We start from the raw sequence: 17,926 nt of genomic DNA, 5'->3' as shown, positions 1-17,926 counted from the left end.
TAATAGATTTATTAAGCTATAAAATTATTTTTTTAAAATATTCTAACATTAACACAAATTTTTAAAATTAAATATAAAAATATAAAAAATTAAATTTAGATAAAATAAAAAATTATAAAGTTAATTCAAATATTCTAATATTTGAGCTACTTAAAAAGATAAAATTTATTTAGCTAAAATATTATAATTTGGATAGACAATAAAAAGTTCAGTAATTTTTAAGTAGAAAAAAAAATTCGGTAAATCTTTTAATAAAAATAAATTATTTTATCATTTGTTAGATTTTAAAAATGACAATAAGTTAAAAAAATAGTCTTTATTTACATGATTTAGTACTCACTATGTATCTTTATGAGTATTGTACTCTTAGTATATACATAATTTTCTTTTTAAAAATTATTTTATGAAATTATAAATTAAATTTTTATTTATACAATTATTTAATTGGTATATATTATTAATTAGTTATTTTATAACTATTTTAAGTCATAAGAAAATTAATACTAATTAATTTATGAGTAATTACTCGCTTGTATAAAAGTTCATAATTTTATTAAAGGGCGGAGCAAGAAGCTACGTTTGTAGGTGCTGAGTGAATTGTCGGAGCAAGAATTGGAGTCTCAATGGATTTAGGGTTTATCTTGACGTGAGTGGTACAATTTGGGAGGTGAAATATAGTGAGACTTGAGAGTAACGAGGAAAGATAGAATGCATTCGAATAGCCTCTTCTTTTTTTGCAATTACCAGATATTTCTCATGGAAGATTGTCTTGTTAGTGATGAAGATCACCAAAACTTCAATTTTTCTTTTTGTAGCTTTTTTGCTGTCCAGTCCCCACACGTAGAAGAAAATTGGAGAAGAGAGGATATTGGATTTTGACAATACATTCTTGCCGAAAAATTCATGTTTTGGCTCTATGAGGGAACTAAAACAATATCGGATATTTAAAGAAAGTTTTTCTTTCACTTTGTGTGCTTCTTTTTTCCAACTTTTTTCACCACCAACAATTCACAATACATACAAAAACTTTAATTAAAAAAAAAATAGGTACAATCACTAATCCATATTCTTTCAACCACACATATCAATCCCACAGGCACTCAACTTTTACTTCTTGTATTTAACCGCTATCATCAGCGACCTAATATTAAAAAAATCACAACAAATTTAGACATACATTATATCTAAGAAACTAGCCAAATACACCCATTTTAAAATAATCTGCTTTCATTCTCACAATTAGTCATGAAATTTACATTTATCAAAAGATTGATGAAAAAATAAAACCAATTTAATAAAGAACAAGAAGAAAACAGATAATAGAACATGGGAGAGAAGCAAGCCCTCCTAACATTTTAATTTTTACTTTAGATATCCATCCCATGAACCATTTTTAAGCCAGCACGTTTTGAGATTATCTCTCACTCTACACCCATTAAAATAAAGTAGTAAACACTATTTCAAGTTTTAACTCCTTGAAGCTAGACAAAGATGCTGCATATCATCAATAATAAAAATCTTTTACCTCTCTGCAAATTCAATGGTTTCTTCTCATGACTTCTAATTCTGTGGCCCCGAGTACCAAATATCACAGACGACAACTCAAGATATCATTAATTGCATCAGATGCTTAGTGAATGATTACCTAGAAATGCATGAAAACTAGAAAGTCTAAAACAAAAATACAAAAAAGTTGAAAGATCAGAATGATTAACCCCTCGAGTATATGTTCTTACTTGTGATTATTCCAAAAAGCATCTACAAAAATTTTATTGTACTTGATGGCTATTGGAAAAACTGTGCATCCACGTTTGAATGCACCCTTCAAGTTATTAAAATTAATAATCTTCCATTAAAGCTTTCGGCATACAGGAATTTGAATGCAAGTCAATGGAATTAGAATATAAGAGTTTGTACTAGAATTATCACTATTATGTACGTTTTGATGCACAATTTTATAGCTTTGTAAAAGAGAAACATTATCAATAGCTTGTAAAAGCTAATTGATATTATTACATCTCCAATTATACTGCAAAATGAAAACACGAATATTGTATGCAAATAAACAATTAAGCAAACTAACATAATCAACTATGAGTTTGATGAATAAAATAATGATAAAGCATAAGAACTCATTGCATAAAGTCGTGGAGGGTACAAATTGATCCACTTATGTCCATCTTGACAATTATGAGTACGTCAGAGAGCAAATTATTGATTCTTTTTTAGTTCGGTGGAAGAGTCTACTCGATTTCAACTATTTTGATTTGATGTATAATTCACTATGAGATAAATCTCTTTGAAATATATTTTTCTTCATTATATTTTTCCATCACTAAGACTTAAGAATGATTTAAACCAACAAAAAAAATGACACAAAGCAATTTTCTTATTCATATGCATTAGTATATTTGTTATTCCATGTCAAAATTGAACAATTGGTACCTTCCAATGTGTAGAGTATCACCAAGGAACACAACTTCTATGGCAGTAGCAATAACAATTGAGAGTGGCTTAAATGTTAGCTACATACACAACTCCTTTTAAGTGCAATGCCCAGGCATTAACAGTATTGCTCATGAGCTTTCCAAAAATTTCCTATGAATAGAACTTTATCATTCCACCAATAGATTAAATCCATCCATAGTTAAGTTAGAGTAAAATACCTCTTTGGTACTTAAAAGATTAAAATCATTCATAATTTAGTGCCAAAAGACATTATATTCTCATATGCTATCTGAATAAGAATTCAAGAAGCACGGAAAGAACTCAAGAAGAAACAATGCAAGATGGATTCCCGTTATTGGCTCAAAATTCTGAACCACTAATACTAGCTTCTTTATTTGGATTATATCTCAAAATTCAATACTACTAATACTGTCAAAGAAACTCATTAAGTCTTTAACTTATACACTATTAAAGGCATTAAAATTAATGAAGCAGCAAACACTAATGAGCAGCTAACAACGAAGCAACGAACATCAACCTAATGCGAACAATAGCTGTGATACAAATAGAGAAGAATCTTAGCGATGCGAACATGAAGCAAAAGTTAATGACAATAGTAATTGAAGGAATAGAATACCAAACCCACTAACCTGAAGAGCAGTTGGAGAAGAGGGCTACTATAAACAGCAATGAACCTGGCCAATTTGCAGGAAAGGCTGAAGAGAGGGTCACAAATTGAGGTGGGTGCTTTTAGTTTTGCGGGTTTGGGGCTTTTGGGGTTTTGGTTTGGCGGGTTTGTGTGTGAGAGAATAATTTGAGTCTCATAGATTTTAATTTTTGGGAGGTTTCTAGAACCCCTACTGTTTATAACAAAAACCGCTATCAATTAAATTACATAGGGTGTAAAGAGTTTTTGCGTTAATGTGCGGGAGTTTATTAAAACCTTTGCTATATAACTTCTGCAAAATTATAATTTTTTGTAGTGTAACCCTTCATTCAATTATGAGGTTGCAACATTTCATCTTTTTATTTTACATTTTTAGTAAAATTAATAGAAACAACATAATACTACCGAAAAAAGTGACAGGATTAGAAACAAATAAATGGAAACGGTTTTAATATAAAGTCTTACTAAAATAAAATAACAAACACTATCAATGTATGAAATTCAAAATATCTTAAACTTAGACAAATTAATAAAACTCATATCATGAACATAATAAATGGCTACATTTCAATTTATTTTGGTGACCGATTTCTTTGTGGCATCAATGGTGTTTTCTTTGGCCTTATTGTAATTACTCAGCACTAAATCTAAGGCCAATCGCATGCGTGCAGTATCATCCACTGGCTTCATGTTGTAAAATTAATAAATTAGTGAAGATTCTATTTAATAAGGATACAATATCAGCAATTATAATGTTATACTCACTGGTATGATAAATAAATTCCTGGCCTCAGCATATAGCTGCCATCTAGCAACCTATATTCCAGAATCAAACGTGAGGCATACGTATTAAAATATTAGCTTCACTTTCCTTAGATAGTTATTTGAAATTGCTTAAATTCATATAGTAACTTGTCTTACGAGTTTTCTTATTGTGGAAAATTCAGTGGATAGTAGATCTGAAATTCATCGAGTTGATATGCAACTTCATCCAAATCTGACTTACCCTTTAATCTCTCATCGAGCAATTGTTCATGAATCATCCAGTCAATAAAATTTGCCTACATTGATAGGAAATATAATTATAAGTAATTGTTGCTAGAAATTAAATGAGTTATGGGTAACAAATTTAATTTAGAAGCATGAATAACTCACTAGTTGTCGAATCTGTCGCTCCCTTATGGTTTTTCTTAATATTTGTTGCATCGGATCTACACATATCAACTTCCTCTTCTTCACGTCAACACATAATAAGTACCAGTGTTTATAGTTGTCCTTAATTGGTACATAAATCTAAAAATCACAAAAACTCAAGATTATAAAAACATATCATGGTAAATGATAGTAAATTGGTAAATTTCAAATTCAAAACAAATACATTAGCTACCTTTGATAAGCTGCTAACATCAGATAAATATGCTGAATGGTCCATTACCACAGCTGTTGGGGGTAGCAAAACGAAAGTGCTTATTCCTAACAAGTTTTACAATTAAGAAAAATTGCGATTCAAATTGGTTTTTTTATGACAGCATATAGTAAACTTTGACTTCATATGACTTACTGAGACCCTAGGCGGAAGAAACCATATCTTTGGACCTCCAGAATGAATTTTTTTCTCATGAGTCATTGTGCATGCAACCATTTTTAATATCTAGCAAGATTAAAGATAACAAATAAAATTAGTATCAGAGGTTTAACAAAAAAAATTTTAAGTGCAATTTAGAGTTTTACATTAGCATCTATCTGTCGCATAGGCTTAAGTGCATCAAATGATCTTCTACAACCATCTACACCTTTGTGTACAAGTATTTCCTCACTGTTGTAAAAATAAATAAATAAATAAATAATCTGACCACATGAAATAAAATGTCTAACAACTTTTATCTATGTATATATTAACAAGATACTTACTCGGAGGAGGCATTAGCATTATATAAATATATAGCTACCATTGCTTCTTCATTAACGAGAAATTCTTTGGGGATTTCAAATGTCAACTGAAATATAAATAATTATGAAATCGTAGGCAAATTATTCATACTGAACATAATCCTAATAAAATAATTTTTATTTACTAGTATTGTCAATGAATGCAACATTTCAACTTCACATTTGACGACATCCAACTCATATAGTTGTCCACCACGATTAGTTGCTTGCATATTAAATGTATATATTACATATATTTATTTTGATCATTTTCAGTTTTATTAAACACAGTTTTTTATTGTTCATATGTTACTATATTCACTTACTATTAACCATGAAATTCGCAGTTGGCAAATTTTAAAAAATACTTAAAACAGAGATAACTAATTTTGTTACTTACCCTATTGTCATTTGCTTCTTCACCTCTAGCAGTAAACATTACCCTATTTGCAGGAGGAGTTAATGTTTGGGCCAAATTCTGAAATTCTTGGCGTATCGTCCTTTGGACCTCTTGTTTCACCCTGAAAATCTTTAAATCAATGTATTCAGTTAAACATTGACACAAAGATTCTGAGATTAAATTTAAATGTTGATTGCTGACAAATAAATTTTCGAAGGAGGCTTGCGTGTTCTCCTTGAAAAGAGTTTGGCTACACAAGTGTGAAATCAAATTATAGTTAACAGTTTCTTTTGTTTTAGACGGTCATACAGGTCTCTTCTTGTGAGAAAATACCAAAAAAATAGCATAAGAAAATCTATTTAATAATAATTTACTTTACACAGTGTTAATATGTAAAAAATAAAAATAATAAACGAATACAAAAAAATAATTTTAAGACAATTGACTTTTACTATTGTGAAATTATATAGTTGTTAATTTTAAATATTTAGTCATGGTTAATTAATTATGTTATGCATAAAAATTCTTAATATGGTACAAATTTTAACCAAGATGTAACTAGAAAACCTGTCCACTCCAGCCCGATTAATTGAAATGTTGCAGTTGATTAGTATCAAGTATTTCTTGAACAATGACTAGTGGAATGAAACATCTTACGTTTTTAGAAGAATAAAGAGATAGCTTATAAGATTTTTTGAACAACATATCACTCTTTTATACGTAATTGATATTTAAAAAAATTTAATTAATTAATTAGATTAATATAATATTATAAATATTATTACATTTAAAAACTTAACGTGTTAACTAATTAATTAATTAATATTATACTAATATAAAATGATGTATTTTGATCAAAATTAAATGTTATGATAAAATACTACATAGTATAATCCATTATAAAAAAAATTTCATAAAATAAAATATTTTGATAAATGAGCCATAAAAATTGTAATAAAATAGAAAATAATTACAATATTATATAAATTAAAAATACTCTTAATGTACTCAAACATATGATTACTTATTTAACATGGTTTAAATTGTAACATATTTACTGAGATTACCATATTTTAATTTTTGATTGACCGTACAAAACTTGAAAGTACTCTATTAAAAATTATTATTACTGGAGTTTAAAAGTAAAGAAAAATTGGTGAATAAGTTTTTTAATGTAAAATAACTAATGTACAAAGTAAATTAAAATAGGAAGCCATAGTTGTGGTTAAAAAACATTGATTCTAAAATAAAATTTAGGAAAATTTGTTTACGTAAGATAAGTGATCAATATACATATGTTGTGCTGAGTTAAGGTTGAGGCTAGGTTTTAAACATAAATCGTGCTAGGTTGGGATGGATTAATTAGTATCACGTAGATCATGATAGTCTATGCTGATTTAGGATAAAAAAAAGATAAAACTCCACGTCTCATATACATCTTGATGTATAATATAATATCTAACAAATATTACCCTAGCATGATTTAAATATAAATTAATTTAGGGAATTTACGTTTTCAATTTTCATTTAAGAAAATCAAGTAAATTTGATCATCTTTTATTTTAATTAAATAAAAGAACTTTTAGGATCTATGTATAACCATCATGTTAAATTAAGCGCTTCGGATATATTTTTTATTATGAAAATAAACTGATCCATTTAAATTAAGAAAATGTATTTACATATTTATTTTAATTGTGCTTAAACCTATATTATAATTTAAAATTATTAAGAATAAACAAAACAATATAGTTTATTGAACCAGCTTAATCAGTAGTTTTTATTCCATCCTAAAAATTAAAAAAAATTTAAATCTCGAAACAAAGTAAAATCCCATTTTTCTTAGGATTTTATTTTTTATTGTATTATCTAGAATTTAAATAGATATACTTCAAATTAATAAATTTAATTTACTTTTATAAAGTTGTTTATAGTCGTATTATTATATTTATTTCATTAATTTTATGTAGTCAATTTTAAATAAAAATAACGGCTTGAAACAGTTAAATTTTATCTACATAATAAACACAACGATAAAATTTTTTTAAATTAAAATTTTTTAAAAATATGTACTCTTATTGGTTTGATGGTTTAATTTAAATAAATGTATTCGTATTAATGAATACAAGTACATATATTTAAATTATTTAAATTATAATATTTTGAATAAATTTTCTATTCTTTTTTGTTAAATTTTTGAAATTATGATTAATGTTCATCTTATTGTAAATCATTTTGAAAGCAATACAAGTACATTCATTAGTAATCTTAGAATTGAATATAATATACTTTTTATCATGTTTTAAAACCACACCATTTTAATTTAAAAATAATAGGATTGTTTGTATCACAAAGATACGCATATTCTTTTGATTTGTGCTTTGGTAGTGTGAGATATGTTGTTACATTTATAACAATATATAATGCTGAAACTCATTTTGGAGTCCAATACTTGTTTTCATTTTTATCCTTTCTAATAACTTACTCTTAGTTACAGAATTTCCACTATTTCATTTTCATTCACGTTCACGTTCACGTCAACGTAACTTCTATAATTATTTCACTAATAGGATATCAGTTTCTCCCGTTAATTTCTCTCACTTCATGTTACTGCATAATACTCTAGTATAGGACAATCACAAAATTTCCACTACTTTATCTTCATCTATAATAATAAATAGGATACCAGTTTCTCCTCTTAATTTCTCTCACTTCACATTACTGGTTACTCCATAATAGAAAAGATTTCCTTCAGGCTTCTCCTGCATCCTTCTCACTTCGCCTAAATATAACGTAAAACCTACTGTAATTTGCATTTCATCATTAAATAAAAGTGTAAAACTATATTTATATGTTTCTTTTATTAATTACAGTTGACAACATACCAATGAAAGATTCACGTGGAAGTGGTCGACGAACTTGGCAAGACTATGTCAGGCAACGAAGACAAAATATGAGGGAAGAACAGAGGCAGCAACACCTTGCCAGAAGGCGTGCCAGTTACTAGACGAAGAAAACAAATCGATACATCGAGTGTAACTAACATGACAACACCATTACAAGATATCACAAATACACCCGCTCATCAATATTCTGTATCAGGTACTCTAAGTTATACTTCCCATAAATAAATTTATGTTGTTAGTTTATCATTTAATATGAATTATTTTTTTACGATATATCTATATTACTTTACTGTACTTAGTACCAATTATGTATAATTTATCTCTTGAGTGTACCTTTAAATTATCAAATCACATTATTTTCATCTTAATAATAATTTTTCTAAATATACCGATACTCATAATAACAGCGGAGCTGGTTCAAGTAATATACCAAATGGTTTAAATATGGGTAGGAATCCTGTATATTTATTTAATTAATAATAATTTATTTTTCTTTAAATTTTGATTCAATAAATTTTTTATTATTGGCTTAAATAATATTACTATAGATATTATTATATTGTCTTAATGTACTTTACATAATTATAATCTCAATTATTAGATAATTTAATAATTTTTTAATATAATATTATATACATATAAAATTTTTCTAACTGTATTATTATAAGAAAAACATATATGTTTAATATTTAATAATATATTTGTTATTAAATTTTCTGATTCTGTAACAAAAAAACTTAGTGGATATTTTTTTTTAACTTTTTTTCTACAATTTAGTTTGCCATTTAATTTGAATTATTTCTACAATATCTCTATGTTAATATACTCTTAGTACTATTTATCTGTAATTTATCTATTGAATGTACTCTTAAGTTCTCAACATACATTATTTTTAATTTAATAATAAATTTTTTAAATATTTAGATACGCATAATAAAAGCAAAACTGATTCAAGTAATAGACCGAATGATAATAAATATGGGTAGGACTCCTGTATATTTATTTAATTAATAGTAATTTATTTTTTCTTAAATTTTGATTCAATAAACCTTTTATTATTGTCCTAAATAATATTATTATAAGAATAAATAAAATGTTCTCACCGTATTATTAAAAAAATTATATTAGATATATGTTTAATAATATAATTGTAACTTAAAATTTTTCATTGTACAATAAAAAAAATTTGCATATAATTTTGATATTTTTTATACTTTTCCTTCTAAAAAATAGATATATCAGAAGTGACAATTTCTTCACTACACTAATTTAAATTGATAAATTTGCTATTTTTAATATAATTATTATGCTACCAGTTTAATATAATTTTTATATTCACAAATTACTTATCTCTAAAGAATAATTATACACGATAAAATATAATCATTTAAAATACACTATTGTCATTCCAATAATATGATTGCTATTATTCATATGCTCATAATAATAGTGGTCCAATTAATATCTAATAGAATTTTACACTTCATATCTTTTTTAATATTCTACAATTCTTTTAAACGTTTTATATAATACACAAAAAAGGTTCAAATATTTTTAATAAATATATATAACATTGTAAATTATAAATGATAATTTTTTCACGTAATAAATCTATTATACGGTTACACTTGATTCATTTTTCAAATGGTAACTTTTTACAGGAACTCAAACGGCCTATCATGTATTTATATTTTACATTCACTATCTATTTCTTTTAGTAATTCAGAGTTTGGATAATTATGATATTAATGGGTATTCTACGTATTCTAGTACTTCCAATCAATTTAATTTTGTATGATTTGTTTCTTATAAAGTAACTTCTCAATTACCATTGATACTGTACAAACTTAATTCATTGAACAATTTTATAATTTTGTTAATGTGTTGTTTTTACATACTATCAGAAATTCATGGAAATAGATCTGATCAAAACAGTAAATGTGAAGAAAATATAACTGGTTAGTATTCTACTTTTTTTCTTTATATATTTAGTATTGTGACACAATTTTAATAGGTAAATAAATTTATAAAAAAATTATAATTTTATCCTTATATGTTAGCATATTAATGTATTCTTAGTAAACATTAAGTATGAGCATAATTGATGTTAAAATATTTATTTATTTAAGATCATTACAAGAACCAATTATAAAAAAAGAATGACAGTGCCTAACAAAAAAAATTAAAATCTATATACAAAAAATTTTATAAAAACCAAAATGATACTTAAAATATTTATTTGCCAATTAAAATGAAAAATATGTAAACTTTAGCAAAAATGACAAAATAGTTAATTTAAAAAACTTTATATTTTGTTAAATCTTTTTGTTATAATTCACACAAATATGACAAAATAAAATAATTAAATAAAATATATTTTAGGAAATAAAATTCATAGTAAAAATTAAAATGATAACTCTAGGCGAAAGCATACAAAATAAAAATTATTAGAAGTAATAAAATAAATAAAATATGAACCAATATTATCTTTAATTGTATTACTTCGACCAGTAATATCTAAATACTTAAAATATGAAACAAAACATACAAACTAAAAAATTTAGCTAAAGGCAAAAAGCGTCATACCCTATATAAGATAACTAACTAAAAAATGCTATAAGACAACTGATGCAACTGAGAACTTTATACAAAAAAAATTATGATATATTAAGATAACATTTAAAAAAAACTTTTATTTATTTCAGACTCAAACTATATTGTATTGACTATTTAATCTAAAAAAATAGTCCATAACAAACATAATGTTAACATATAACTCAAAAACATATAATGGAACAAGGAAATAATAAATATTTAAAATAATATAATGTTGTTATAGATCGTATGTGGTTTTAACTTGGTTATAACAGTTTCGAATAAAAGGTTTTAAACAAAATGATTTTATTAAAAAAAGAATAAAACTATTTTGCTACACAATAAATAATAATTTTTATAATTAAATGAATAAAAACATTTATTTAATGAATACAAAACATCTTTATAAAGAATAAAATAAAATATTTTATAATTAAGGTTGTTAAATACATACAAAATTTGAAAAAAATAAAGTCAAACAACGTCACAATATTATACAGTGTAATAAAATTAAAAAAAATTATTGAAACATCACTTAAATATTTGATAGTTACTTATCTTTTTTTTTTATGATCACTATAATGGAAGTAATTCTTTGTATTTATAATAAACAAAGTACTATTTTTTTAATTGTTACAAAATTAATCATTTTTTGATTTTCATTAGGAATGTAACCAAATATATGTAAATTTAATACGAGTACAGAAATCAGACAAAATGTTTGAGCATCCCACAATTGTGCTCGAAATTTCAAGAGGATGCAACAATAATTCGAACTCCGCTACCAATCCCAACGACATGTAATTACTGTAGCTTTTTTTTTATTTCACCATGAGATGTTCAAGATGTGTGGTAATGGGGAAAAGTCTCTCTTCCCTGAGTAAATGCTCCTCAAGAATTGCTTGAAATCTTCTTGGACCCCTCTACAGAAGGAAGCCATTTTAGAAAACATATTTGTAGATACAATCATGTATTTTCCTTTACTTCATGTGGTGTGCACATAGACAAACAACTAGCTATAACAGGTCGTGGTATATATACATTTCGTGCTCAAGGCTCAATATATCACAGTATAGGGGGATTTTATCTGGATCAGGACACGCGACCATGTTTTTTGCAACTGTACATATATGATACTGAGCACAAGTTGCAGAATAGGATGCTAGAGAACACGCAACTACATAAAACATTAGTTTTCAAGTTACAACAATTGCTACACCGGTATAATCCTTTTCTCCATGTGTTTCGCCAGCTTGCACAACGGTCAAATGTACATGAGTGTAGTTTGGTCATTAGAAAGAGGCCTGCTAATCAGCCACAATATAGTCTTCCAACTACGTCGCAGGTAGCAGCTATAATTGTTGGTGATGACATTGAAACAATGATTCGTGGGCAAGATATTAAGGTGCAAACTCATACTGGTAGCCTACGAAGGATTCAGAAATTCGTTGCCTATTACGATCCACTACAGTATCCTCTTCTTTTTCCATTTGGAACTCATGGATGGGATATCAATACTCGAAGTCAAAGTGGTGGCAAAGTATCATGCCGAACATATAATAGCTATATGCTCCAGGTACAAATCCCTATTTCCTATGCAGTATAGACTTCAATAAAATTCTGCCAAAAAATTGTTCAATGTATCTAATCTTTTGTGCAAATTCTTAAAAATTTGTAGATCTGTCCCGATGATCATTCCACCGTATTGCAAGAAGGGTGACTACTACAACAATATGTTGTTGATAACTATGTGAAAATTGAAACCAGAAAGTTAAGATGGGTTCGAACTAGACAGAAGAAATTACGGGCTGAATTATACCAAGGCTTACAAGATGCCTTGCACACAGGAGAAATCAATGCAAGTAAATATAGTTGTATCTAATTGCTACTTCATAAATCATTAAGAATTACCCAAAATAATTATTAAAACTAATAATATTTCTCTCTATATTTGTCTCCAGAAAATATTGGAAGAAAAAGAACAATATTACCATCGTCGTTCATTGGTAGCCGTCGTGACATGACCCAACAATATGAAGATGGAATGGCAATTGTTCTTAAAGAGGGCAAGCCAGATATTTTTCTCACAATGACATGCAATCCATCTTGGACTGAAATAACTTCAGAACTCAACCTAGTTCAAACTCTACAAGACCGTCCAGATCTAACAACAAGAATTTTTCGAGCCAAATTTGAACAGCTGAAAGAGGATGTAATTACTAAGGGTGTCTTGGGAAAGGTGAAGAGCTATATTTATGTCACTGAGTTTCAAAAAAGAGGGTTGCCACATGTACATATGTTACTAATCTTAGAAAATAATGACAAGTTAATTGACCCAGAGCATTATGATAGTTTGGTACGTGCAGAGATACCATCTAAAGAAGTAGAATCACACCTACATGATGCAATACTAAAATATATTATTCATGGTCCTTGCGAAACACTTGATCAAAAGAGTTTGCAGCAAAAACATAAAGAAGTGACGACTCATATCAGCAATATAAGCGACGATTCGACACACCAATACCAATTAACCAAAATGTCACAGTTAACAATAGATGGGTAGTTCCATACAACCCTTGGCTACTACTAAAGTATGATCGCCATATTAATGTTGAGATATGTAATAGTATCAAGAGTATAAAGTATCTTTACAAGTATTGCTACAAAGGTCCAAACCGGGTTGCAATGGAAGTTCACAACGGTTCTAATGTTGACAAGGTCCAACAGTTTGTTGATGCAAGATGGATCACTGTTCCAGAGGCATGTTGGAGAATATTTAAATTTAACCTTTACTGAATGTATCCATTAGTGGAAAGGTTACAAATTCATTTGCCAAATCAACATCAAGTGAGCTTCTATGATCACCAAACCATTCCTGAAATACTTAATGATGATTATTTCTCTAAAACAATGCTCACTGAGTTCTTTGCCCTAAATCGTGAGGAGGACCAACAATCTAGGCATCTTTTGTACAGGGAAATTCCATAGTATTACACTTAGCACAACAAGGAAAAGGAATGGCGTCGATGTAAGAACCGTAACTAATCAACCGGTTAATTAAGTGAACTAATTTCCCAAATTAGATTTCGAAAGGTTAGAGAGAGAATTTGAGGATTTAAAGGTGATTTTTGGACTCAGTGGGTCTTTCTGAGTCAGAAAATGTGCTTTCTACGAAAAACCGTAAAAAATTACGAACCGGCAGTTGAACCGGTTGAACCGGTTCAAGTCTGCCCAGTACCGCACAATAAAAAGTGAAAACCGTCAAAAACCTTAGAAAAATATTAGGAATAGAAAACCGGGCATTTATTTTAAAGGTTTGGCCCGAAGTTAGGCCAAACGGGCTAAAAACACTAACAGGTTGGACCGGACCCAAGTTGGGCCCAAGCCCAACATATAAATACACTTAAATGAACCCATTTCAGCCACTTTCACCCTCATAACCTAAACACAACAACAGCTGAAGTGAGGAGAGAGGTGGGAGCTTTCCGCCATTGTTACTATTCACTTCAAACTTCCCAAGCTCATATCTTGAGTTACGGAGCTCCGATCGCCGCACCATTTGCGGCTACGCATTCCTTGTGAAGAGCTCTACAAAACCCACCCAAGAAACCCTCAAGGTAATCACGAAATCCTTCGAGTTATGCTCTTCAAAATTTCGGGTTTTATTAGAGTTTTGGGTTAAATGGGTTTTTGTGATTTTGGATGTTTAGGTTTGCTCTAATCCTTGCTTAGCTTTGGATTTGTGTTGTCAAATCTGTTGGAAAAGGTAAGAGCTCTTAAACCCTTGTGAGATTATGCTTATGTTGAACCCTAGGTTGATTTGTTGTGATTTATATGTATATAGTTTGATTATTATGGCTTTGGGAGCTTTTGGAACTTATTTGTGCTTGTTGGAGTGGATTTGAAAGCTTGGATTGTGGTTGGAAGCTTGTTGGTGCTCATTTTGAGTTTGGGTACATAAAGGGAATCGGCCAAGGTATGATTTTGGTTTCCTCTATGTAGTATATAATATTCATGGACACATAGGCTAGTGACCAATAGGATAGGTTGAACTAAAATGATGGTTGGTGTGCTAAATGTTGATGAATTGATGAATGTTGAGTTTTTTGTGATGAATTATAATGATATAATGATGTTGAATGATTGTATGGATTGGGAGTCGGTTCTTATGATGATTGAAGTGTTATGATTTATGAAATGGTGGGTTTGATGGTGATTTTGATCATAAGTGTTATGTAGTTGATGTTGGAATTGAGAATAACGAAATGAGAAGGAAAATGTGGTGAGGTTGATGTATTATGCTATAATAGATACACTTTGATGAAAAATGGAGCTTTGGATGGTTTGGTATGATTTGGTATGGGTATGGTGAGATAGGGCGGTAATTGTGAAGTTTGGAAAAATTGAGTTTTTGGTGAACTTTGTTCGATCATAACTTTTGCCTCGGTTTTCGAAATTGATTGAAAATTGTTTAGAATTAAAGATCTTTGAAAATTCTTTGAATCAGTATAAAGTTTGTGAAAATTGGAATTTTGTAGAGGAAGTTAAGATCATTCAAAGTTGGTGTTAAAAATCTGAAATTTTGCAAAGTTGCAGAGTTTCATGATTTCTGAATTGTGCGGGTGCACACGTCTTGTTTCTCAAAAATTTATTTGTTTTCAACTATTTTGCCTTCCCAATAAGGTTGTAAGCTTCTATAACACCATTTTAAGATGTTTGGGCCTAGTTTTGAGTATTAGAACATAGGATATAAATTAAGGGCTCTAGTACATGATTTTAAGATAAAATTAGAAAACGGAGGCCTAGGTTTCTGGCGTGCTGAGAATGGTTTAACGTTAGGTGAAGGATATTTGGTATATGAGATGAGGAATGATGGATCTATGTATACTGAAAATGCTTTTGAAAACCACTGGCGGCGGTTAATCCCGCCTGTCGAGGTAGCGGCGGCGGCGTAAGGACGGTGGTTAATCCCGCTTACGTTGAGATATGAGGTCTGAGGCAAGAATATCTCGCTCACATCCTTTCGGATCTATAGGGCGAGCAGGCGCCGGTACCTGGACAGTGATCCGGGCACTAATTCTCGGGGGTTCCCATATGAGAAATCCGAAGGGCGACGTCTCCATGGAGATGTGTCGGGTTGGCAGTTGAACTGACAATGTGATATCACAGCCAGTAGGGCAGGCATTCATCATATGCATTTCCTATCTGCTTGTATGCTTTGTTTACTTGTAATGGTTTGCCTAATTGAATAACATGCTTACTTGCTATCTGAATTAATTGCCATATATGCTACTACTTGTGCTTTACTTGCTTTGAACATTATCTGTGTTTTCTGCTGGGATTGAGGAGGTTCGGAAGGCGGTGGCGATGGATCACATGGAGGTTCGGTTGGTGAAGGCTGTCGGACAGCGGTGTTTAGTTAGAATAGAAATCCCTTAAGATAGATAACCTGGTTTATTTAAGTCAAGTTAGTATATTATGCTTAAATGTTTTAGAATGCTTTAAGTTGAATCTTGTTATGGATATGAAGCTTAGGATTGCCTTTGGCATCCCGGGGTCTTATATCCTATATCACTTGGAATTGTTACCATACTGAGAACCTCCGGTTCTCATACCATATTGTTGTTGTATTTTTCAGATGCAGGTCGCAACCCACCTCGGTGAGTTGCTTCGATTGGTGACAGGAGCGGAAAATCTTGGATCATTTTGGAGTTCTTTTTGGTTTATTTTGTTTATACATCTCTCCTTTTGTACTTTGTTTTGCCTAGAGGCATGTATTTGAGATAACAAAACTTGTATAAGCTGTTTTCACTGTAAGGTTTTGTATATCAGTATAAGGCTAGCCGGCTTAAACTCTGCGAGTCGTGACTAGTTCCTTATGATGTTATATACTTATCTTTTATTATATCTTGTCTATAATTGGGGTGTTACATTTAGTGGTATCCGAGCGGTTCGTCCTCGTGAGCCTGAGGGATGGACCGATTGTGCTTCATTTCATACTCTGTGTGTCTTTTCTTTGATGCTATTAGGTTATCTATTTGATATATGCATAGCATGCTTGCTTGTGAGTGCCTGTTTGGGTTAATTGAAGCACTAAACTTTTGATATTGAGACTGATCACCTTGATATCTATTGTTTGGTGTGGACAGGAATCCTACATGGCTACTCGCGGGCGAGGTCGAACGCGTACACGGGGAAGTAGGAATGAGCAACCAGCTGACAATCACGCCGAATTCATGGTGGCGATGGCGAATCTCGCTAACACCATGGAAGCTAATGCTGCTGCGACTCTGCAAGCAGTGTAGAGATTGGGCTAACCGACTGGGAATGGCAACGAAAATGGGAATGGCGAAGGGAATACCAATGATAATGCTGAGGGTAATGGCGATAACACAGGAGGAGTTCCGATGACCTTGGCGACGTTCCTCAAGGTTCATCCGCCAACTTTCCGAGGATCCATAGATCCTATTGAGGCAGACCACTGGTTCCAGGCTATAGAGCGTGCTTTACAGGCGCAGCATGTTCCTCTCAATCAATATGTAGAGTTTGCCACTTATCAGCTAGCGGGAGAGGCCCAGCCCTGGTGGCAAGCTGAGTGTCGTTTGCTACAGCTTCAGAACACCGACATTCCATGGGAGGTGTTCCAAACGGCTTTCTACAAGAAATACTTTCCTGAGTCTGCAAGGGAAGCAATGGAAATGGAGCTAATGCAGCTGAAGCAAGGTTCCATGTCTGTGGCAGAGTACACCAACAAGTTCGAAGAGCTTTGTAGGTTTTATTGGGTATGTCAGGGTGACCCGGAGACTTTCGAGAGTTGGAGGTGTATTAAGTACCAAAGGGGCTTGAAGGACAACATTATGACTGTTGTGGCTCCTATGGAGATCCGTGTCTTCTCCGACTTGGTGAACAAAGCAAGGGTAGTGGAGGAGTATGCCAAGACAGTGGCGGCATCTAAGGACACTCATGGAGGGAGCTCTA

General features: G+C 30.2%; 1 protein-coding gene across 1 annotated transcript; it reads left to right on the top strand.

Moving 5' to 3' along the window:
• The first annotated feature begins 12,104 nt into the window (after positions 1 to 12,104).
• Positions 12,105 to 17,253, top strand: LOC107458495 (uncharacterized). Its single transcript, XM_052251543.1, has 6 exons — positions 12,105 to 12,521; positions 12,624 to 12,661; positions 12,713 to 12,807; positions 12,907 to 13,301; positions 13,442 to 13,708; positions 17,098 to 17,253. Exons 1-6 carry the CDS (start codon positions 12,105 to 12,107, stop codon positions 17,251 to 17,253), a joined length of 1,368 nt encoding a protein of 455 aa, XP_052107503.1.
• Positions 17,254 to 17,926: the final 673 nt, after the last annotated feature.

The sequence above is a fragment of the Arachis duranensis genome, chromosome 7 (assembly GCF_000817695.3).
Source record: "Arachis duranensis cultivar V14167 chromosome 7, aradu.V14167.gnm2.J7QH, whole genome shotgun sequence".
Taxonomy (NCBI): domain Eukaryota; kingdom Viridiplantae; phylum Streptophyta; class Magnoliopsida; order Fabales; family Fabaceae; genus Arachis; species Arachis duranensis.
The sequence above is the reverse complement of the archived record's forward strand: the minus strand, read 5'-3'. Positions and strand labels throughout refer to the sequence as shown.

Coding starts and splice junctions, on each gene's coding strand:
- LOC107458495 (XM_052251543.1), top strand. CDS start 12,105: ATGCTAGAGAACACGCAACTACATAAAACATTAGTTTTCAAGTTACAA. Junction 12,522..12,623: donor ATAATAGCTATATGCTCCAG/GTACAAATCCCT, acceptor AAAAATTTGTAG/ATCTGTCCCGATGATCATTC. Junction 12,662..12,712: donor TCCACCGTATTGCAAGAAGG/GTGACTACTACA, acceptor AATTGAAACCAG/AAAGTTAAGATGGGTTCGAA.